The 24,104-nt window shown below is 46.2% G+C and overlaps 1 protein-coding gene across 4 annotated transcripts; it reads right to left on the bottom strand.

Annotated features, from left to right (window-relative positions):
* Positions 1-208: 208 nt before the first annotated feature.
* On the bottom strand, positions 209-23,799 carry nfatc2a (nuclear factor of activated T cells 2a). 4 transcript variants are annotated; one of them, XM_056423588.1, is made up of 11 exons: positions 21,976-22,574; positions 20,677-21,610; positions 20,370-20,538; positions 18,027-18,229; positions 17,771-17,943; positions 16,359-16,499; positions 14,449-14,504; positions 14,185-14,317; positions 13,713-14,041; positions 13,340-13,607; positions 209-2,381 (listed from the first exon to the last, which is right to left on the bottom strand). In XM_056423588.1, exons 1-11 carry the CDS (start codon positions 22,106-22,108, stop codon positions 2,326-2,328), a joined length of 2,595 nt encoding a protein of 864 aa, XP_056279563.1. In that variant the 5' UTR covers positions 22,109-22,574; the 3' UTR covers positions 209-2,325. The 4 variants fall into 4 exon arrangements, with proteins under 4 accessions (XP_056279563.1, XP_056279562.1, XP_056279560.1 ...); XM_056423587.1 differs by lacking the exon at positions 21,976-22,574 and adding an exon at positions 23,480-23,799 and having other exon boundaries at positions 13,340-14,041; XM_056423585.1 differs by having other exon boundaries at positions 13,340-14,041.
* Positions 23,800-24,104: the final 305 nt, after the last annotated feature.

Here is a 24,104-nt window from a genome sequence, read left to right as displayed (position 1 = left end):
GTTGAGTCTCCCTTGAGGCTGTCTGTTCAGGACAGGAGGGAAACACTTGATGAGTCACTGTCTACTGCTGGTATACTCATTTTCAATTTTCCTCTCATAATCGGGGTCAGGACATTAAATGCATGTTTAATATTCAGTCATTCATGCATTCTTTCATTCATGCGAGTAACTGCAGAGGAATAATGCATCAAAACAAAGACAATTGCGATGTATATGATTATTATTTATTGCTACTTTTAAGAATACAAAAATAGCATGAAACAGATTTTTTAAAGTCACAAAGTCTATTAGACACAACATAAACAAAGAAAAGAAGATACGGCAGTATTAATAACAGTTTCATTACTAATGATTTCTTTAAAGATTGTAAAATAATAAAAACAAATGCAGAAATAAAAATATAACCTATTATGGGCAGATTTAAACATTTTAGATAATGTATCATAATTCACTTCGGAACAAGTTTTACAATGTAACAAAACAGATAAGATATGATGATAACTAGAACTTTGTGTAACTTATATACACAAGACATGTAACAGACACTCAACGAACAACATTTTGTTTCTATTTATATCATAAGACGTTGACAAGTACACCCTAATATTTACAGAAAAGGGGAAACATTATTTAATAAAGATTACATTCAAGAATTGTCAAATGCACTGGCTCAATGAACAATATCATCAATAGATCGATATTAGTTTGACTAATATTACAAAATAAAATCTTATTTTATATCAAATAGGTGCATTTCAAATATTAAAAATCGAGATTCAGTCTTACATCTTCCCTTAATTGTGTTTTTACCGCTTTACTTCACTTACAACAATTTTCTCTTTACAATCATAGAAAATGGCACTCTGCACTTTCAATATACTCCAATTCACTCAGTGATATATTACAAAAATATCTTTTTTTAAATACAGCCTTTCCCGTCAAAGAAAGCTGTATTAGTACATGAGTTATACACACTGTGTTCCCGGACTGTGCTTACAGTGTGGATGAAGTACAAGGACATCATATTGCTCTTTACTTAGCATGAAGCTTCTGCATAGGCAGGCATGTAGCTTTGAGTATAATGATTGTCATTATGGACTATACACAAAACAATACACACAGTATAAACTTTAGAATATTTGGTTTGAGAATGTGGAAGCAGCCACATATGCTATTACAATCAATTTTAAGAGCAATACAAATGAAATAGAAAAAAACATTGGATTAAAAAAGCAAGACAACCATTTTCGGTACAAAATCTCTTATTTAGCTTGCATGAGCCAGACTTCAGATACATTTTTTAATTATTTTTATTGCAAGATTGGAAAAAGAAATCAACTCCAGCAAAGAAAACATTGACAAAACGTCGACCCATGCTATCGCTATGGCATGGCAGGCCCCTGTGGAGCCACTTTGGCACTATGACCTGAATGTAATGCAATATAGATTTTACGAATATAAAATGGTACATTATTCACATGACTCCAATATTATGTTTTTTAAAAAGTAAGAACATTGACCCCCTGTTATTGAAAACAGTGCATATTAGGAGGTGTCAAAATAGTTCATTTGAAAATGGTTAAGGCAGTGTGCGCTTCACTTCAATCCGAAAACTGCACTAAAAATAAGATGATCAGCATGTAAGCTTAAGACAATCTTTTCATGTAAAACTGCATTTGAAGTCAAACAGTCAACATCTTTTGTGCAAGAATAACAAAACTAAAAGATTACAAGCTTTTGGCCACAATCCATATTCTATATTTAATATTTGGGTTGAATCTTTGGAAAAAAATCAAGCTATTGACCAACCAATTTACATGAAATAGAAGATTCCCAAACTTTAAACTGCTGCATGCTACATGACTGTCATTCATATGAGGCAAATATGTGAGAGGCAAACCGGTGTGAGTTCATTACCTGAACAGTATGGCCAATGCTTTATCTAATGTTATCGCTATTCCTCTGTAAAGCAAACTGCATCCAAACTTCAACAGAAAATGTAATATAAAAAATAAGGCACAATCGCCTGTTTCAGTTTGTTGGAAACCCGCTCGGTGTTTGTGGCAGACGTTATGGGTCAAATTATTTCTTGTGTTTGCCAAATGAAACTGTTTATAGCGAGAAAACATCCAAGAGCAAACACAGCAGCCCAGAGCTGATATTTCTTTCTCTGTGGCGAAAGAAAATGAGGAAGAGAAGGTCTGATTGTCGGTGTATGTTCGTCACCTCTATGGAAGGTTGAAGACCGTGTGTGTGTGTGTGTGTGTGTGTGTGTCGGAGGGTGCGGGTGGGGGTATGCTGTAATTTCCTGCTCGTATCCGTCCTCTATGTCTGCCCGCTGGCCTGAATGCCCGTCAGATCTTTACTTATGATCTCATTCACTGTAAAGCAAAGAAAGAGAAAGATGTTAAACAGTGACTGGGCCAATTTAAGTAATTTAACAACAACATTCACAGTGTTAAAACAGCCAACATCAAAAAATGTAATTGATTATATAACTGAAAGACTGTTTACTTCTTCCTGATGATTTGATTAACATTTCTGGGCAGTGCCTTGATGGAGGATGGATAAAGGCCGCATTAATGTTGAGTAACCACTAGAGGTAGAGCTATATAAGTGATAAAGTGATAACTCCATGTTGATTTAAAGTGTGTGTATCCACATCAACAAAAGAGGGCCAGTTGAAATGGAAACTGTTGGTGTCATGGTTCCAAAAATAGAATTATGATGTAATATGATACAGTGGGGGGGGGCATGAAAATATATTTTAATAAGTTGTGAATAACAGATATTCTTTATATCTGCCAACATGTAAGTATTTGAAGCGGGAAGGAGTGTAGAGTCATGTGACACGTCATCACTGTAGATATGCAAGGAGCTCTGGCGTTTATCTGGAAGCCGACTGTGTGTCTGTGTGTGTACACTGGCACTTGGAGACATTATAGGCCGGTGCCACCGCTTCCACCGAGCCTCGGGGAACTCATGAGGGTCGATGAGTAACACAAGTATTTCAATGTGGGCCAAAAAAGCTTTTTGCCCGTAACCAAGCCATTACAGAGCATATTGTGTCTGAGATTTTGTAACCCTGGTAACGGGATTGGGTTATTCAACCAAAGTAAAAAAAATTCAAATCTGAATATCAGTATCATTAGCGGTTTGAAAAAACATTAATGGGGGACGTTATTGTCGTACACATTGTTGTTGAGTATTAACCTTCTACAAATATTTTCTAGTTTATTTTCTTTCTTGCCATAAATTGAATGAGAAGATCCGCTCTCTGTACACTATGAAGCTACAGGCCCAGCCAATTAGCATAGCTTACCATCAAGACTGACAATTAGGGGAAAAAGGAATACCTGGTTTGTTATTCAAAAGAAACAAAGACAAAATAATGTATTAATTAGTAAGTTGATCACTCTTTTGTAGTCGGTTGTTTTTTTGTAGGCTAGCTGTTTACTCCATTTCCAATCCTTGTGCAAAGCTAAGCTACGCTCGGCTAATTAATTTTTGACTGTGGCCTCATTTTCAATTGACTAATACGAGAGTGCATTAATCCTATTATTCAATTCAATTCAGTTTAGTTCCAACTATTAGTAAGAAGGCTTATAAGTCCAACTACTTCCCTAAACTCATTAGGATGAATGAAAGATGAAAACTGGGACGCTATATCTATAACATTCGCCACTGAAACAACCTCCAGCTGTTCAAACATACTGAATGCTGCTACCTTGCACTGCCTTATTTTAGAGATTGAGGGACTTTATTCACTTGGCTCGTGTTCGCTCTATTTAAAGCCTTGATTGCGAGTCAAAGTGTACAACTATTAAAACACATGTTAAATGAAAGCAGACACCACCTTACCCACACACCACCTTATATAAGCAGATGAGAGATGGTTAAGGGCTTAAGCATTTAACTTCCAAAGTGGAGGCATGTTTTTCTTAAAGATTAGCAGTTAGGAGGTGCAAATAAAAGCATATGGATCCATTTGGCCCTGGAGAGAAAATATTGCTTATAATTGAAATTACTAAGTGCAGTGTTATGAAATATAATCAAGCTATGAGACAGATATCCTCTTCTATCCAACAAACCAATCGCTGTATGTCTGTCTCTCTTTCTATCTGATCATTTGCAGATGTGAAAGAGAAACAAGTCATTAGAGCAGCTCAACACTGAGCACATTTTATGGCCGAAGCAAAAACTACAGCAGCAGCCAAACTGGGTGCTCTGCTGTCGTCACAGCATCAGCGCTCCTGTTTATTTTAGTCTGTAGTAGAATTCCCTCTGACACCTAATGCCTTAAAGAAACGTTCATCTCCCCCAACGAGGCCACAGGATTTTTCCTGGACATAAAAAAAAGCTCAGAGAAGCAGCAGAAGCGCCGCAGTGGGGCAACACACAGTGGGGCTTTACTGACTCTAATGAAGGGTTGGCACGGATCGGCTATTTGAGGCTGGCCCGGGGAACACTCGGGCCAGTCTGTTCAATAGGTAAGTGTCTGGCTCCTGAGTTCTGCACCAATGAGCTTCACTGTTTACCAACTGACTGTGAGAGGCGAGAGAGAGAGAGAGAGAGAGACACCCTGTACAGTAGCTGACTCAGTCGCTGCACAGTGCCTGCTGCGAGCTGGAATGTGTGTGTTTGTGTGTCTGCACCTATTTGCATGATACTACAGTGTGTGTGTTGTGTGGGTTGAAGGCCGCACAGTCCGTTCATAGCTAACGAGGGATTGTAATGACAGCGTGAAGCTGACAACCTCAGAGAGAAAAGAGCAAGTAAAGTCTGCAGACTGTCGGCTGACCACCAATCCAACAACAGTTATGGTGAGTCAGTGCTCACATGGCATTGATGTCTTCAAACACTGCTGACACACTCATATTTAAATAGTTATCGGTTGCTTTTGGAGTTGATTCTTTCTACACTAACTGTGAACAGATCTATTTCAAATATCGTTCCAGTGAAAGATTTCTGCATCTCTGTGTTTAAATGAAGCTGATGTGAGTCTTCAGGAGTCGGGGTTCGGACCCGTCTACACGAGTACAGATATATTTATAAGGGATGTTTTCCTTTATGATTTGAAATATAAATTACGTCCACTCAACTTTTGTTTTACAATATATCTCCGTACACATCAGAGCTCCAAGCACTCGCAGTAGGTGTCGATAAAGGCCACGTCAGCGATACGTCAAATACCGGAGGAGAAGATTCTGTGCGTCCAAAGAAAGCTTTTCTTTTGTTGTCAACAAATAGTAACTTATAGCGAGTAAACAAAAGTGATGGATTTCATTATTCACACAAATTAGTTATTTGGTGCTTTGGCGAAAACTAAATTGTAATTATATGTGTAGACGGACTATAACGCAGAGTTGCTTAGTAACATGATAACTACTCAGTTGTTTCAACTGTTCATCCAACAAAGATCAGCAACACCGTCTATGGAACCACAAAGAGGGAATGTGCCAGTGAGAAAGACAACTTTGGAAGGTATCCACTTTATGTGACACACCAGGACAGCTTCAGTTTAGCAATACCGTTTCCTTCATGCTCGCAGCATCACTCTGGGGATGTTGGTTGGTTGTTTATTCGGTCCATCACTTAAAATATTATTATTAGGCAATGAATTATTGTAAAGACATTCATGGTCCCCAGAGGATGAATTCTAATAATTATTTTGATATTTTTTCAAACCAACACTAGGATGAAATCAGTTTTTTTTTGGGTCTCAACAACTCTTGGCTAAGTTGTTGTAATATTTGGTACACATATTTATCTTCCTCTTAGGGTGAATTGTAATAACCTTGGTAGAGGCGTGACCTTTCACCTCACCCCACCGACATGTCAAAGTTTCCTTTTGTCCAATATATACCGCTCCCTCAACACTTCACCATGAGGACAGCTGTGTCTCCTTCTCTGTTTTTTCTCTTTGTCCTCCTCTGTCTCCTCCTTCTCTCTCTTCCTCTCAGCAGCCCTCTGTGGGCCAGTTGTGTGGGCCTGGCCTCATCACCTCCCTGTTTGCACACCCTCTCACACCTGTCCTGCTTTGCCTTCCTCCTGCCGCCTCCCCCCATGTGTTTCCTGCCTGTTCCCCTGGATGTTGTCGCTCCTGTCTTTTGATTTGTGCTCCTGTCCAGCTTCCTGCCTCCTCTCCCCTTTTCTTGCCCCTCCACTGCCTCTTTTTTCTTGCCTTTGCTTATCTGACTTTTTCTCTTTTGCTTTCTTTTCTTTGCTTCATCTCTGCTTTCTTTGCTTTGGGGTCCTTTTATCTTTGGACTCTAGAAATTATCTGAGAGCTTGAGACTTTTAGAGGCTCTCAGTCTTCAGGGGAGCAAACAGCATTTAAGCAGGAGCTTCACCTCTGCAAGCACGGATGGTCCTCTCAGAACCCTCATTTCCTCCTCAACAGCTTGCCAGCCAGCTCAGCAGCTCAGCTGCAACTCAGCTCCAATCCCCTCCTCACCGCCTCCAGCCTCCAGCTTCAGAGATTCAATCCATTCATCCCTGTATTCCTCCCACCCCCTGAGCCAACCCCTCATGTCACCTGTGACCTTCACAGGTCATTATTCAGCAGTCTTCAGTCCAGCTCAACTTCATTCCATCTCAGCCTTTACCCACTTCCTCACTACTTCCTCTGCTCTGAGTACAATAGCTACTGTTCTGCATATCGTATCCGCTGCCTGAAGTGGTAATCTAACTATCTATTTCCTTCTATCTATAACCCCATGTTGTGTTTTGACAAATGCTTAAGCCCACTTTGCACCCTTTCAGGCCCAAGGAGGCCAGGGTCTTGACCTTTCTTTACATCTTTCTTCAGAGTCTCCATTGATTTCCATTGATTGATTTCATTCTGCAGCAGAGAGCAGGGGTGAGTTTCGGTGTTCAGTCAGTTTTCCGTACTTCCCTAGATTTGACGAGGATGATGCTGGAGCTGAGATGAGACCCTGAGATGAGACCGAGGAATTTGATTAATTGATAATCGAGGGCGGGAGAGATGAGGCAGGTAGAGGCCCAGGAGAAACAGGCAGCCAGAGATTCCTCTCCCCCCAAGTCACCAAGTCACCCTTCACGCTGGACCTCACGCACCTCCCCTCACCCCCACCACGCCACCTCATCAACCGGCCCAGAGAGTCTCCCCTCAGCCAGCAGCCTATGCAGCTGCGGAGGGAGAATGAGGCTGGAGGAGCCCAGTAGTTTCCATCTCCTGTGGCTCTGCCCAGGCTCAGGCCAGCTGGGCACATTCCCGTTAACTCTTCCGTCTCCTGCCAAAAGAGCAGGAGGTTCAGTGAGGGGCACATGGACATCTCCCCATCTCCATCCTGCCGCCTCGTTAAAGGGTAGTAATTCCTGTGCAAGTTTCCCTTCTCTCAAGTTTCAAGTTTCCCTCCAAGTCTGGAAGTTTTGGCGAGAACCGAACTTTCTTTTTCACCTGATGTTGTTTTCTTCCCAATCTTCCTCAGAACTTCTTTTTCTCAAGGACATTTTTCTTCTGATGTCTCCTTCCGCCAGCCCGTGTCTCATCACTTACCAGCCCAGGTCTGTATGGTCCATCAGGTAATCATCAACTCTTCATCCCCTCTCTTGCTCCTCCTCCCTTCCTCCGCTTCCCCTAACCTTCCCTGGCTTATTTTGGACCCACATCCATCATCAATTGGAGTTTGTCATCATCTGTCACTGTTCTGCCCTTCTTCTCTCTTGTGTTACCCACTCTGCCCCACCACTGTTACCCTTTCCCCTACCCTGTTCCTCACTGTTCCTTGACCACGCCCATGACCTCAGCAAGGATCGGACAGGTTTTTTCTCCTGAGGACCACCCGTTGAGGTTCCACTCCACCTCACCCGACCTTGTCCCACTCTTGTTCCCCGTGCTCCATGCTCGAAAGCAGACAGACTATATAATATCTCCCCTAAAGGGAAGCCATGGAGATTGCCTTCTATCACTGCCTCTGTCTTCTCTGGTCGCCGACCCTTTTCTCCATTGGGGGGGGCTTGTTTTTTATTTCTTGCCAAGGCCCTGATTTGCTTTGCCCTGTATTGATTTGAATGATATCACAGTGAAGAATAAATATCCTCTCCGCCAGCTTTTCACCATCAATTCACCATCTTGCTCTTCTCAACCTACCCTCAAGGATAGGTTCACCCCGAGGAGGCAGGAGGAGGCAAAGGGGAGATTTTGAGAAGACTGTCCCTGGGACATTTTCCTACTACATTAACATTTGTTTGTATTGTTCAGGCACTCATTAATGATGTTTTTTGTTTTGATATGTAACAGATTTGTCTTTGTTGATCTTGATGATATTTTCATTTGTCTTTATGTGATGAGATGATTCTGTCACCCCCTTTGAAGGTGCAGCTTGCTCGGGAGCAAAGTGGTTGGAGACTCAGAGACTGGACTTTTATGTCATTTTTCTGTTTGCATTTTCCTGTTCCTCTGTTTCAGTCCCCAGTTTTGTGGTCGAAAGAAGTGGTCAAAGCCGACCCAGTGAAGTCACTCCAGTGGCCAGAAAGCAACTCAAAAGGTTCCTTGGTTTTGCCAATTTTACCTTGGTTTATGACTTTCTGTGTCAGTAGCCCACCACAAGTCCTAACCAGTTAAACTTCTGTTTTTCATCATTCATGCTTGTGTCACTGCTGCTTTCTGTGCTGCTTGTTTTGCTCTGCTGTGTTTGTCTCCTCTTGGCCTGTGTTGTCTCATCCTGATTCTTGGATGCCTCCGACACACTGGTGTCGGGCCTCCGACACTGGTGTCCTCCGACCAGAGTTGCATCCCTGGCGCCTTCTTTTCCCCGCGCTCTCCCCAGAAGAAAACTATGATGTGGGGAACCTTCCCCGCCTGCTGGCAGTAGTCTTAGCCCTACAGGAATGGGGAGTAGCTGGAGGGGCACCACTTGTGGTATTTGTGGACCACACTGACTCACACCATCTCCGTTATCTCGTTCTGCTTCGCCAGGCTCATCTCTCTTCAGCCTTGCTGGGCGCTTTCAGGGTCCAGCTTTTTCTCGGCTGGCGCTTTTTCTGGGGCCTTTCGGGCGTCAGGCGGATGCGCCAAGGCCTCACGCCTCCTCCTGTGGGGTCCCCTCCTCCGCCCGTTCCTCCCGTGGGGACCATGGTGTGTCGCTCAGCCAGTGGGAGCCTCCAGAAGGGTGTCCAGGAGGGGTGGTGAGGAGGGTCAAGGAGCTGAGGTCCAGAGGTCGGTCCATCAGAGGGATGTCCGCCCACCAGCTTGCGCCAGTGTCCACGTCCAGTGATCAGCTGATATAGAAGGTGCCCTAGAGGGGACTCTAGCTCTCCTCTCCATTTCTGCTCCAGCAGCTCTCATGGCCCTCCATGTCCTCTGGAGTGTCGCCTGTGGCCCGCTGCGCCGCCCCCCGGCTGCGCAGCGCGCCCCTGGCCCCCGCTTCCGCTTCCTTCCTCCATTCTCTCACATCCTCCTTCTCCTTGGTCTCCATGGCATTCCCTTTCCATCTCCGGGTCTTCCCCATCGGAGGTAAGATTTATCCTGACTAACCTTGGCGCGCTATTCATGAATCCTTCATTCCCTTTCCTATCCTTCCTTCTTCACTTTTTCTTCCCACCACTAGTCACCATGTTTGTTTTCCAGCATGGCATTTATTTCCAGGTCCATTTTTCACGCTCTCGTTTTGGAATTTACTCGCTTTTTTTGGAAGGCTTTTGCCAGGCGTTGCTCATCAGGCAGGTTACCACCCGTCACCCAATCACCAATGGCCAGACTAAAATCTGACTGGGGGGCTCCTTCGCTGTGCTCTTCTCGCTGTCTTCTCTCCTGCCCCTCCCACCTGCCTTGGGGCCATCCTGGCCCAACTCCCACCCCTCCTCGTTTGCTCTATGGCTCCGCCCTGCCTCATTCAACCTCCTTGTCCAACCCCTCCCCTCCCTCTTCCCCCAGCAGGAGAGCAGTTGGCAGCATCTCAGTGCAGGCCTCTTCGCAGAGCAGGGCAGAGTCTGGCAGCTCTCTCTGCAGCTCTCTTCAACCAAAGACAGACGCAGACAAGCATCCAGCTCCAGCCAGCCCCAGCCAGCCCGCCAGGTTGTCTGGTTGTCCGTGATCCCTCCTGATCAGACTCTCCAGACTGAGTCCATCTGGTCCCCGTTTGTGCATGCCATTGTGATTGATTATTCCGGATTTATTGCCGCGCAGGCCTGCTGGCCTGCTGCTGCTGGCCATTTCCCATTCCAATCATCTGTTCATGTGCTCTCCTCTCCTCAGTCCTCTCAGTCTCCTCCCCCCCTCCCCCCCCCCTCCTCCAACCACCCCTCCAGTTGCCAATATTCTTTGTTGGATGTGGGCGCGCGCGGGGGTGGTTTGGGTTCCAGGGGTTGGGGGATTGGGAGGCGTTGGAAAGGAGCGGCTCTGGATTTCCCGCCTCTCCTATTTGGACCCTGATTAGGACAGTACTTTTATTTTTTAGGAGGGACCCTGAGGAGTCGTAGGGTGAGGGCAGTTGAGACTGTGATGATTCAGTTTATTGTTGGTGTGTGTTGTTTGTGTGTTTTTCTTGTGTCTTCTCCTTCCTCCTCCCTTTCTCTTTTTGTGCTGCAGGCCCACAGTGGTTGGCTCGCTCTCCCAGCAGCAAGCGAGCAGCAGCAGCACACCCCACACCTGTTTCCACCTCACCCCAAAGCCCTGGCCACTTCCCTTCCCTGCCCCACTTCCCAGATAATCCTTGTCGGTGTCCTGCTGCTATCCTCTGCTATCCTTCCCTGTCCCTCCTGTCTCGTCTCTCCTCGTGCCCAGCCTTCCTGCCCTTTCCACTTTTTTTTGCTCTTCTAGCTTAAGAATAAACTTTTTGCTTTTGATCATCTCTCTAAATCTTTTGCTTTGGGGTCCAGTATCTCTAGGGCGTAACAAGCTGGAGAGAGGGATCGACCCGTTTACCTTCTGGTTCAAGAGCCACGCGCTCTTGGAGTAGATCTCTTCACGGTATGGAGAGTATGAACCAATCACAGCAACTGATGAATCCTGCTCTCAGAGCTATGAGTACTCCTATGAGTGTTATTGTAATAAGCTGACAAAAATCGACACAAACTAACTGAAATGACTTGTAAATGTAACAATCCAACGGTTTTAGAGCAGTTGTCATGTGCTCATCACTGAGGTTGGAGCAAAGCCGTGTATTTGATCAAGCCTTTCAAATGGGATGGAAGTGAGCTGAGACTAATGCGCATCCACCAGGCTGTTGCTGTGTGCTTTATCTCTCCCGCCCCTGATCTCTACCTGCTGGAACATTTTCACCTGCTCCACTGCCTCTGGGCTTAATTCCACACCCACTAAATCTGTCACTCTCAGCCTTTGTGAACTATGCCAGTGGCTCTTTTACTGTGTGGCACGCCGTGAGACACGCTGGATGTTCTTGACCTTTGTGGTCCAAAGGCAAGGCAGACTCCCACACAGGTATCTTTTCTTTTTTTCAGCTGAATAGATGGATATTTGTATTTGTTTCTATCAACAGACCATCTCTTGTTTGAGCACCAACAACGTAGCATGCTAACTTGCATGAGGGCTGGAGATTCAAACCCTCCGTGTGGGAGATTATGAGCCAAGTTTGGGCCCAACATGAAATGCCTGACTTTCAGTTCACACTTCACGAAAGCTGACACAGTTCAAGCCTGCTCGGATGTGACAGTTATCGACCACATCACTGTGACGACACCAGGATATGGCATCCTCCTCTTTTCACACATGACAACAGACAAACACATGTCTCAATGAGTAATGTTGACAATCTCACTTTTGTAAAGACGAGTTTGATGGTCACAACTTAAACGACTTAAATGTTGCAGTCACACACAGAGGGGATTTTTTTTGACTCACTTATCTTCTCACTCGTTTAAAAGTTTTATGTCGGGAAGTCCCCCTTATTTTCATCACTAAAACATTGATAAGTAGATGCTACAATAATGGGGGTGAGTGGATTATCACCAGCAGGAGGATACAGACTATCAAGCGTTATCAATATAGTTTAAACATTCAGGGATGTGGTATTATAGAAGAATCATTATATTGTAGTTTTAAAATAATAATATATCTCCTGCGGTTTTTCTGGATAAAAGAAGGCAAATAAAACAATGTAATTGCTAATTTTGCTATTAGTTTGACATGGTTTCCAGAAGATAGTGGGCTATTTAAAATAAGAACTGAAAATAAATAAAGATGCAAAGGAAACTGGCACAGCTGACTGGCGGTCATCGATTCTTGATGAAGGGAGGATCAAACAGTTTGACTGTTACTCCGACTGTGTTAATTCACCAACTCACAGCCCTGTTGCTGTTTACAGTGGAGGGAAACCCTGCAAGTTCCATCCAAAAAACACAAATTCCATTGGCCCTTTTTCTTCGTTTCATTTTTTCCATTGAAACACAGACACACAGCCCCTTCCCTTTTCCTGAAAACCACCCTCCTCCCTCCCGCTATCTTACAGGGATCAGCCTGGTCTTCTGGAGGAGAGCAGCTGCAAATAGGAATGTCTTGTGCCAGATTGGCAGAATCCCGTGGTCGGAAAAAAAACAAATCCTCTGGTGGGTTCCCCCACAGAATCGAGGGGCGTAAGGCCAAGGAGAAGCGCCGTCCAACTATAACAAACAAAGAGGCTTTCCCCAGCTCTCCCAGGCAGCCCGTTCCACTGTTTGACAATGGTTGCCATGGAAGTTGTTTTTCACTTCATAACAGTGTCAACATGTCCAGGCAGCCAGCGGAGTGACATTTTTTTCTCCCTCCCTCTCGCTCTGTCTCTAACACGAGATTTATAATTTTTTAAAAAGCCAATTTCCTGCCGGGCAAACCCCTGCGACCAGAGGAGTGAGCATTATTGAATGGAGCGACGTGATGATGATGATGATGATGAAAACCTCAACCTGCCTTCAGACCTATTATTAAACACAGTATAGTTTGGAGAACCTTTTAACTGCAAACTGAAGAAGAGGTTCAACCTCCTGCCTGCGGCTGAATGTGGCCTGACATTAATTCTGTCAGAGGGTAATGGGGTTGACAAGAGTCAAAGTATAAACACATGACTCATAATGCCTGTTATTTCCACCTTGAGTGGAACATAACTGCACCTCCTGGCGAGGATTGTTTTAACAGTGTGAGCTTTTTCTGTTGGCTTACTTCAGAGGGATACTATCGGACGTAGATCATCATGAAAATATCCTTGAATTGTTCTTTTCAATTTCCAATCATCCATCCTTTCAAACGGAGAGAATCCCACACATCCATCACTTCTTTGCCTGCTTTTTGCCCCACCTCACACCGTTTAGCTGATAAAGACACACACTGTGAACACACCAGGCTGTCCCACTCACACAGAGTATAAAAGCATTAACTTACACTCACCATCATCTAGGTAGGCCTGGTCCAAGTTCTCCTCCTTGACCGTCACCCTCCTCTGTCCGTCCCCCGGAGCCTCCATGTGCTCCGCGCCAGGCGGAGCGCGGCCTTTCTGCTGCTCCTTCTGCACGTACGGCTGCTGCTGGATAACGGTGGGATAGTGCTGCGGGTGGGTCACCGCTGTCTGAGCCTGGGGGGGTGTGGGCGAGTTGGCGGCGGCCGCCTGTGGAGAGTAGCCATCGCAGTAGATGACCTGCTGGTCGTCGGGCTGCGGATCAGTGAGAGGTTGAGGATCACCTCCCCGAAGCAGGTGGTGGTTGGTGGGAGAGAACTGGATGATGGAAGGGTGCTGGCCTGCACCGAGGGGACCTACAGAGTGAGCCGGGGAGCCCGTGTGGACCAGGACCGACCGGTGGGAGTCAGGCATCAACCCTCCAGTTTGCTGATAAAGGCCGGGGCTGCCGCTCAGACTCTTGCCCCCGCGGGAGTACACGGCGGCCGGGCTCTGCTGCTGGAAACGTGCGTCTTGGCTCGGAAGGCTGGAGCTGAGACGCTGGCAGGAGGCCAGGCCGTTGTCTGGATGAAGGACGCTGCGCGGGTTATGGTAGTAGGGGTGGGGGGATAAGCCCAAGATCTGAGGCACGGTGAAACCCATGTGGTCTGCTTCATATTCATCTATGGGCTCGGTCTTGATGGATGGAGCTGAAAACAAAACCGAGAGATCGCTGTGAGCATTCTGAGAGAAAGTGGGGAGAAAGATTTGTTTCGCTCGAATAACAATTAATCCTAATGTCTGTACATTACCACGTGAAGCATAGCACAAAGAGGCTGGGCAGCCTTCTTACATGACAGTGGTGTGTAGGAGAAATGCTGAGGCTGGCTGCGCTTCCTCTTGCCATTAATGACGTAGAAGTTCACTTTCACAAAATGGCAGACGGACGGGTCTCGGTACGACGGCACCTCCACGAACAGCATGCTCTGCGAGACAGCGCTCCGTTATGTGGCAGACTGTTTTGAACTGAACGACTAAATCATGACGGTTGCCTCTTTTAGTGCGTTGTACAGGTTGTCATACAGGGATTTAACAAACAGTTCATAATAATACGTACGGGCTGGCTCTTGTCTTTGTCCACGGTTGCTTCCATTTCCCAGATTTGTTGCCCATCTAGATGGAAGAAAAGAGAGAAAAGTGAAAAGAGAGACTTAATTAACTCGGCAGTCGAGTAAGTAACGTTGATTGTTTCAAGATGCACTAGACGGTGGCGTAATTCTGCGGGTCTGTCGCCTGTACATTTGGAAAATTCTGAATCCCAAGTGATCAAGAAATACCCTTATTCTGAAGTCTTTATATGATCAGAACACTAGTTCATTATATTTCACTAATGTGAATACAGTTACATACACCGTAGAAGTAGAGTCACCATAACATCACGTCTGTCTGGTTAAAAATTCACGTGGACAGAAAAGGCCTCTTTGTGCATGCAGATTATATCACTTTTAAAACAACTTCCTGCGTCACCACCGAGCACAGCGGGAGGTCGAGGTGGTCTGCAGGTTTCACGCGAACACACGGCAGCCTTCCACTAATCAGAAAGACGAGTGGCCGTGACAGACGCACGTTGGCGCTCTCAAATGCGGCGCGGACCGGACACACATCGTTGGCCTGGATGTGGTGAGAAGTGCAGGCTTTGATCTGCTGCAAGACTGTCACGATTAGGGTTTATGTTATGTTACGTAACACTTCATCAGATTACAGTCAAGCGCTTGTTTAGAGGAAGAAGTAGAACGCTAAATGTCCTCGAAAATGTAAACTCCATATGCCCTAATGATACGACGCGTGCTGCAGGGATTTCTGTTTGACTGTTTCTGTAGGTGGGAAGCCCTCAAATTAAAAACACATGGCTGAAATGAGTCAGCAGGAGGACGGGGGATTCCACACACCTCGCCAACTTTTCTTCTGAACCTTATTTTTATGATCCACACTCTCCACGTCTTAGAAAACGTGACGACTGCTGCTTTCTTGGCGTTTGTATTGTGTTTGCATTTTGTTGCAATTTTCTACTCTCAGGGTTCCCCCGACTCTTGTTCTCCCTTTTGGGATAATTGTGTGCGCAGGTGGAAAGAAGGAGCGAACAAGAGGAACTGGAGGGAGAACCCGGGCAGGCAGCTGGACAACCCTCCCTCTCCAAGCACGGGAGCCAGGGGAGCTCCAGCCAGGGCCGCTGTCTCTCATTCTGAGGGGTTTCACAGCTGCACTGGTCCAGAGCTGTGTGTCATACAGAAAGTCTCCAAAAACAATGGCAATGCCGTGAGGTGTCTATGTTTTACTATCCATTGCAGGGACCCCCGGAGAAGAGGAAACAAAGAGAAAGTAGCCGGGGCAGAATTTTTAGTGGAGGAAGCATGAGCCTTTAGAAAGCAAAGCTCTCCAACAGCAGTGGAGTCAGTGAGTCACAATATCAGACAAGTATTTCAACAGAACTGTTCACCTTTGAAAGGACCTTACATTACATTATAAAAAGGATGGCATTTCACTGCCTTGAACAGACCATAGATCCTTTCCTTCCTTCCATCCAGATGCTCTAAGTTTCAAGGTCACGTGACACACAGAGCTATTAATCAAACAACAAAAGGTTCATCTAAGTTGGGATAATGCATCATAAGAGACAGGGAGGAAGAAAAGGACAAAGGGAAGTGAGACTGCAGTGTTATCACTGCGATCATGCAAATAACTTGTGTGGCTCCAGCTATACAATGGTGGAGAAATGTGAGAGCTGTGACACACAGACATGGTTATGTATGAGTCATTGTTAACACTTGTGTTATGGTGTGATTGTGACACTTTGAAGCAGAACTAACATATGCATGAAGCAGAACAAAGGTTGTATAGGTTATGTCATAGGTTCCCGGGCAATGTATGTCTCTCAAAGCCTGTCAAAACATTGTTTGAATACAGAGTATTGCTTTTCCCTACAGGTCGCATGTGATGCCAGGGATGATGCCATTTGCTGCCACTCACCCTGGGTTTTCTCCAAAAAAATGACTTTGGAATCGGAGCTGAAGTTTTGCCCAGTCAGGATCATCTGCTGGCCGCCCAGAACGGAGCAGCTGTCCATGTCCTGCTTCTCCACCATGGGAAGCTCATGCGCTGAGCGCTGGGCTGCCGGGACACAAGGAGGGGCGGTGTGTTACATTGACCGTCTATCTGCTGTCACACACACACACACACACACACACACACTCACACTCACACTCACACAGGGACAACGTTGAACACATAAACTAGTGTTTATCCAAAAGTAGAGCTGAAATGATCACTTGATTAATGGATTGCCCCCCCCCCCCCCCAAAAAAATGCAACTATTTTGATAATCAGTTGTAGGAGTCGTGTTTAATTTCCTTTTTTTATTTCGCTGGGAAATATGCATCAAGTTATGTCCAGGGCATCAATTACATTTCCATCAGATGGAATCGGAGTTCAGGGTTTGAATAAAGGGGTGTAATGGGAGTTAATAATCGTCGTACTTCCTCCTGTTGCACCTGATTGTCACCCAATCGTGAGCGTGGCGCCGTATAACTCCACGCTCACTGAGGCGAGCCGAGGTGTCGACAAACAACGCGGTGACCTTTGAACAGGTCTGTTCGCCCGACGACACCGCGAGCGGATGAAACAAAGTGGATGACACCGACGGGGGGAGGGGGGACGTGTGTGTGTGTGTGTGTGTTGGGGGGTATGCCTCCTCAAACACACCAGCACTGACAGGCTGCTTATCAACGGGCCCGCCAGATGTGTCTCAGGTGTCATTGTGACAGAAACTCCACACTCCATTGGTCTTTCTTACGACAGACGGGTAATACCGGTTGTTCTGTGATCGGAGGAACAGATGGGGTAAACAACGGTTAATAAAGGATATTTCATATTCGGCGTCATGATTTTTTTCTTCTTTTTTCTACAAATTAAAAAAGGAGCATATTGCACGCAGCCCATCATGATATGGTGAATGCTGTGTCTGGACCAGGGTGTTAGTCCAAGCTAGATAAAGAGCCTTCTTGTTTGAGTTTTGATTACACCCAGGGCTTTAATAACACTGTGTACACATGCACTGATGTACCCAAACACAGCCTTTACTACTGCACACAAGCACACAGATACACTGACACACACACACACACACACACACAGAGCACACCTACTGGAGGGAAGGCCCGGTGGCATAGAGACATCTTTGTGTGCAGGACTCTGGACTATCTGACCGGCTCCAAACTCGTGTTTGAATGAGGGTTCCTCTTTTCTTATTTTTAATAAAGTTTTGTCCACTGATGAAAACATCAGCAGTCGGACCTTTAAAAGGAACCACGTGCTCATAACTCATACATCTTTCACCGAATCAAACCGCATATCACCAAAGTGTTTGAGAAGTAGCTGCTTACAGCACTCGATAGGATGCGAGGCCACTTGGAGAGAGACGTGCTGTCCTCCGGGCTGAGGTATGTGCACGCGGAACACAAGACGGACGCGGGTGTTTTTCCGACCGACGTCCGTCTCACCCTTCCGCAGCTCGATGTCGGCGTTCCTGAGCTTCAGGATCCCAGCGCAGTCGATTCTGTGAGAGGGAGACGTGGATATGTGAGCAAAGCTGACGACGGACAAAGTTAGATGCTTATTAAATCATTATTCTATCCTCACATGGCTCTCATGTTGTTCTTTGGCTCCAGCGGGATCTCGAGGACTTTGGTGCCGTGGATAACCTTCTCGTAGCTGGTGGTTGTAACCGTTTTACCGGTGATGCGGTGGACTTGATAGAAGGCGTGGGGCTTGAGGATGCGCTCATCAGCTGTTCCGATAAAGATCTGGAGGGCAAGTGGCTCCTTGCCTCTGTAGCCATGTAGCTGCAGACATCAAAATAATTTATTTTTTCATCATTCAAACAAACCTTTATTTTTACTTCACTCAGAGCTCCTGAAATCACTTTAAACCGGTTTGTTTTCTCCACAGCCGCTCGTTCTAACTCGGCATTTCCAGATGTGGTTTCCCCCAGAGGTGACTAATCATCGTCAGACCCTCGTGTAAACGCTCGAGTCTCCTGTCTGCCGCCCGGAGCAGAAAGCAGCAGAGAGCTCACATCCTACAGCCGGCATGGGGCTCCTTCTAGATGAACGAGATGAAGGCTCCTGACTAGTGTCCTCAACATCCAGCCTGACTGATACATCTGGCACACAAGTATTGAGATAGGTGAAGTTGTGAACTGGAGAGAGAGAGAGAGAGAGATAGAGAGATGTTACGTTTTAACCCGCGAGAGCCTCCTGAGGAAACCTGCAACGCATTAACTTGCATCTAAATGCTGTTGTGTTTGTTTCCTCTGTATATTTAGTATTTTAGTATTAGTATTTAGCATTGTTATTGTGTTTTATTTTCATCTTTTATTTGTATTCATGCTCTAATGTGCACCCGCTGCTGTGATCCTGAAATGTCCCCACTGTGGGACTAATAAAGGAATATCATATCTTCTCTTATAACCTTTATGATAGAATATAACCATGAACGGGTTGCAGAGGGACTGCACTAACACTTCATGTAACTTCTTTTTAATACTATTTCAACTATAGTAAAGTTATGCTGCAGTTAGTCTCAATGCCTGGGAAATCAGAGTTATTTTCACCACCAGGCGGTATCTTTCCTATTTGGATCGTTTCTTTTTCATTGTGGTCAGAAATGAAAAACTACATATGGCATACATCCATCATTCACATTTTAGAACTGGTAACTGGCAGACTCCACAGCAGCTGCTGGATGTGAGCTGAAGCGATGGCAAAATGAATGAGCATGCGGGCTCCGTATAATCCAGGTAGCTGACACTCGGGGTGAAACAGAGGAAGCTGACTGCAAACACTCAACGGGCCATGTGAGCAGTCGGCGAGTTGTTGTCATGGCAGTGGCAGGAGCAGTGAGTCATGACAGAAAGCAGTGTAGGAAAAGTAAAGTGGAGGGTACGAGGCTCAGAGAGAGAGAGAAGAAGGGAGGAATGAGAGAAAACAGAGAGAGCAAAGGAGTAGAAGAGGATGGAAAGACGAGGTGAAGGAGTGCAGTTGTGGCTAGCCAGGCCTGACCATCTGATTGGCCTGGCAAACCAGGCAGAACTGACCTTAGGGTGAGGCCTTCGGGATGGGCAGAAAATGGAAAAGAACCGAGAGAAGCTATATTTCCAACCGGACCCCAATATCAACCAACAGAAAACAGCTTTGAAATGTTGCCATGGTAACACCGAGAAAGGGAAGTTGAACCTATCCTCGGACCGTACAGCGAGCCATGACTGTGTCCCGGCTTATGTCAACACGCTGCGTTTGAATTCCATGTCGTGACTGTAAGGGAAATATTAGCAGCCCCCCCCACCCCCCCCCCCAATTATCTTAACCACAGGCCCTATTGATTCCCTTTTACACATGTCTGGAGAGTGTTTCAACACTTCAGCTAATATACAAGACCCACGCAGTCAACACGCCAGTGTGTAAGAGGAAGTCGGGGACAGCATGAACACAGGCCTGCTTGTGTGGTTGAAATCATGGGGGCGAGGGCGCACAACGGCAAACTATTTTAAGCTAGAAGGCAAGAAGAAGAAAAAAAGCTTGTGTTGCTCACTGACCTGAGTTCAGTTCTGAGGCTTTTCATGAGGCTACGGGGCGGTTAGAGTGTGTCATATGTCTGGGGTTACGCCATGCTTTCATGATTTGTTTTGCGAAATAAGAAAAGGTGCTATGAGAGAAGCCAGAGTAACTCACATAAAGTCATTTTCATACAGCTGGCCCTGGGCTATAACACCACCACTGAGTGCATAATGAGTGAAGGAAATACCGTCATGTATCGGGGACGCCTCAGGCTCCCAAACTGTAATTTACTGGACAAACCTGACAGCGTGCATTCATATGGTTGTTCAGCACTTTTTATTGAAGTGTTGAATGCAAAATTGGGTAAACTAGTTTAGTTGAATGACTTTGAGTGCTTGGTCCATTCCATCCTGTTTTTCGGTCGTACCTGCACAACAGAATGTCCTCCTGTGGGGGCTTTGACTGCACCCCTGCTTCCCTCGGTCTCATAGTGAGCTCTGTGGTGGGGTTTGGGCTGCACCTCAATGTGGAGTTCATACTGGTCTGTGCATCTGGGGATCGGCCATTCCAGCGGGGGGAGAGACGCCACGGGGATGCTACAGGACATAAAGAACACAGAAGAGGAGATCAATAATTGGAAATCATTCAAAGGTATCCTCTCAAAAGACGGAAATGTATCTTTTGTGGATCGTGTCAGCCGTGAGAAACAAGCCCTGACCTTCCTGCTAATTTACCTGCAGATGCCGGAAACCAGCGGCTTGGACCATATTGGGGGGATAACAAAGAAAGGCTCTGCAGCAGTTTTGTTTTTCATGTCCTGGTCGCAGGACACCAAGTAGTTCCCTTCTGCGTTGTGCTCTGGGTACAGAGTGTAAACCTGGTTCGACGTCTTGACTATTTTAGTGGGCACCAGGCCTGGCTGCCCGCTGCCAAAGCCATTTATGGCATCGGCAAGGCTGCTGTGTGTATAGTGGGCACCTATGTTGTGATCTTCATGGCCGCTGTGAGGGGAGGGACTGCGGGAGCGGTGGCCTGGGACCAAGCCCGGATTCCTATACATGTCGTAGGTGCGTTTGCCCTGTGGAGAGGTGGAGCGGGAGCCAGGTCTGGAGGAGGGCGAGCGAGTTCCCAGGCAGCCGTCCTCGGCGAGGCTGGTGCGAGGGGAGGTGCCAGGGGAGGTGCGCGGGGAGCCAGTGTGGATGTTCTGTAACCTGGGGCACAGGTCTCCGGGGTTCTGCCCGCTGCTGGGGGACACACAGGGAGACGCCCAGGGGGAGTAACTCTCCGAGTGCCAGCTGGTGGAGGAGTTGCTGCTGGCTGGACTCAGGCACTGAGGCTCACGGTACGATTGGTTTTCATGGCCAGGCACAGTGAGGGTGGGTCTAGGGCTAATGTTCAGGTGGTGGTTCTGCAGGGAGTCCCGACCATGGTTGTAGTGCTCACGGGAGGGAGTGATTTCGATCCGCGGGCTCAGGGCCAGGCCTGCAGGCCGGGTATTGTCCAGGTAGTGTCTGGCCTCCTGGTTCTCATATCCTGAGAGGACCTCAGTGTTGTGGTCACTGTAGGAGGGACTGCAGGACTTGATGCCGTAAGGGGAGGCCTCCTCCAGATGGAAAGCCTGCTCGCACTCAGGGCTGAGGACTTTGTGAGCTGCAAGGTTGGGATCATCTGCAGGGGAAGGAAGATGAAATCTCATCACAACAGAGAATTTTTTTCCCCATTATTTTAAAGTAATAACAGCTTTTTTTCTCAGTTCACCACAGACATTAATGTGCATCTGTTTAAAATCAAAGTCAAATCGTTTAAAAAAAACAGGAAAACAGCCGAACAAAAAGTTGACAAAGTTGACATGTTCTCTCATATAACTACCACAAGTCAGAAGCCCCATCAAAATCACATTCACTTCCTGCTTTTCTTCTTCATTCACGTGAATATGAATGAATGAATTCACATTCATTCGGAGCCTTAAAATAACGGAGAGAGGGAGAGAGAGAGGAGTGAACTCCGGTTGCCAATTGGAGCTCCGGACAAACCTTGATCTCCCGCAGCAAAGTCGCTGCAAGGTGGTTCATATTCAAACAAGTACTCAAACTCCAGATCCTCATCGGGGCAGTTGACTCGACTGAGCTCTTCCTCCAAATCCTTGTCGTCGTAAAAAGAGGTCATCTGTCTGTTCCTAACGACTCCTTCGAGTCCCGGGCGAAGCGACGCAGACGTGGTTTTGGATGTGTTGCGGCGCTGGTGTGGATTTCTGGGGAACCTGCTCAAGTGTCACCTAATGCATCGGTGAGCCTGCAAGAGGTGAAGCGCACACGTTTCCTGTTTCAGCCCCGCCGCAGTTATTTTCAGATGAAGGCGGGTCTATTTTTTATTTTTTTTACAATGAATGCTCGAGTTCATCTCTGCGTCTGATCACGCCTCTCCTCTTCGTTGATGCGTCAAAGAAGAAGAAGAGGAGAAAAAAGAGAGAGGCTGAAGTACAGCTTGGATGTGATGAACGGAGTGCTCCATTTCATCCGATTAATGCGAGTTTTCTGACACTGTGCAGCCTGGTGCTGCCCCCGGGTGTCTGACACGTGACAGTGACTCAGCAGGGTGCTGACTGGCCTCATCACCTGTTCAACAACTGGCTTACACTTTCATATAAACAAGTGTGTGTGTGTGTGTGTGTGTGTGTGTGTGTGTGTGTGTGTGTGTGTGTGTGTGTGTGTGTGTGTGTGTTGCAATACTGGTTTCGTATATTGTTAGATTCCTCATGTTCCTTTAGTGGATTGGATTTCATGACATCAACCAGACAACCTGGAGATGCAATATTTAGCAGTTCATACATAATGCACTCCTGAGGGAATCCCCAGATTTACGCACGACGCAGGGCAGACACTCGGCGTTCCCTCCTGTTGTAGTAGCACATGCTCAGTCAGCAAAACAAACAGACGCACAGCGCCCATGTAAAACTTTCAATTTAAATGTTTTGATGATTTCGGTTGCGGTTAAATTGAATAGAATTATTGATTATGGGCTAATTCGGGCATTGAACCAAAATGGACCAAAGTGTCAAAAATGTACATCAGCCAGAACATGAAACCGAGAGTATTCGAGTAGAAAGTTATTGAGGGAAAACCACATTTGGATTGTAGGATAAACCTGGGGGACCACATCGCACAACCAATATACAGTATAGTCAATAAGCTCAGGTGATTTGAAAATATAAAATAGCTCTGTTCGTTCACATATGATGACATTAAAGTACGTCTAGTTTGATAGCATGTCATATAAACTATTGTTTTGCACCGATGACATAAAGTTGAGAATATTTCCTTATAAATTATTACAATAATGTTCGTTTCTATAGCTTCCATCCACCGGTGTGGTGGATGGAAGCTATAGAAAGCGCTTCCCCGTGATGCCGAGGCACGCGCCGCCGCGCGCTGATCCGCTCACATCATCACATACTTCAACGCCGCAGGGCTAACACGACTCCATCAATTAAAAATCAAATGGTTTGATTACCAGATAATCACAACACTTCAGCAGTACCTTGATCCATCGACCTCATGGTGTGGTACTGTGCCAGCCTCCAAGTCTCTCTAAACATCTGGAGACAAAAACGAAAAAAACAAATCAAAAAATTTAAAAAGTAAAAAAAAAAAACTTTCCGCTTAAAGCCACAGCGGAGGAAGCTCTCTTCGGTTGAAAAGTTTGAAAGTAGACACAAAAATAGACCTCGCTCTATGTCTACGTGTTCATAAACTTCAAGCTGCGAATCAGCTGCACGTAAAACTATCTTTCTTTTCAGAAAAGCATGTGGCCGCAGCAGCTACAGGAACGGTTCTGGTATGAAGTCTCCCTTCCTCGAGCTCTATAAGGATTACTTGTGTATCAAGAGCGGCTTCCTTCCGCGCTCTGGGTGTTTATAATGCCCCAATGCTGTAAAATAACGGGATTCCCTCAGTGTTTCCTCCTGTTTGTGCGCCTTTGCCATGGAAACCTGGAGCCGGTCCATGTCGGAGACTCAGGGCTTTCCTGCAAAGCCCCACACTCAGGAATCCATGACGTCTCCGGGTCCTGCGCCAAAGCATTTCTGCGGCTTCTCTCAGACAGTAGCACACAAGAACTCTATTGTAGGGATGAAGAAATTACTGTAGGACACATAGAGAGAGAG

The sequence above is a fragment of the Pseudoliparis swirei genome, chromosome 9 (genome assembly GCF_029220125.1).
Source record: "Pseudoliparis swirei isolate HS2019 ecotype Mariana Trench chromosome 9, NWPU_hadal_v1, whole genome shotgun sequence".
Classification (NCBI taxonomy): domain Eukaryota; kingdom Metazoa; phylum Chordata; class Actinopteri; order Perciformes; family Liparidae; genus Pseudoliparis; species Pseudoliparis swirei.
The sequence above is the reverse complement of the archived record's forward strand: the minus strand, read 5'-3'. Positions and strand labels throughout refer to the sequence as shown.

Bases quoted from the DNA above. Each gene is read 5' to 3' on its own strand.
- nfatc2a (XM_056423585.1), bottom strand. From the start codon at position 22,108: ATGACCTCTTTTTACGACGACAAGGATTTGGAGGAAGAGCTCAGTCGA. The intron at 14,505-16,358 runs GTGAGTGGCAGC...TCTTCCATCTAG, and splicing joins TTTTTTGGAGAAAACCCAGG to ATGGGCAACAAATCTGGGAA. The intron at 2,382-13,339 runs GTAAGTTAATGC...TTTGCTTTACAG, and splicing joins CTACCTAGATGATGGTGAGT to TGAATGAGATCATAAGTAAA.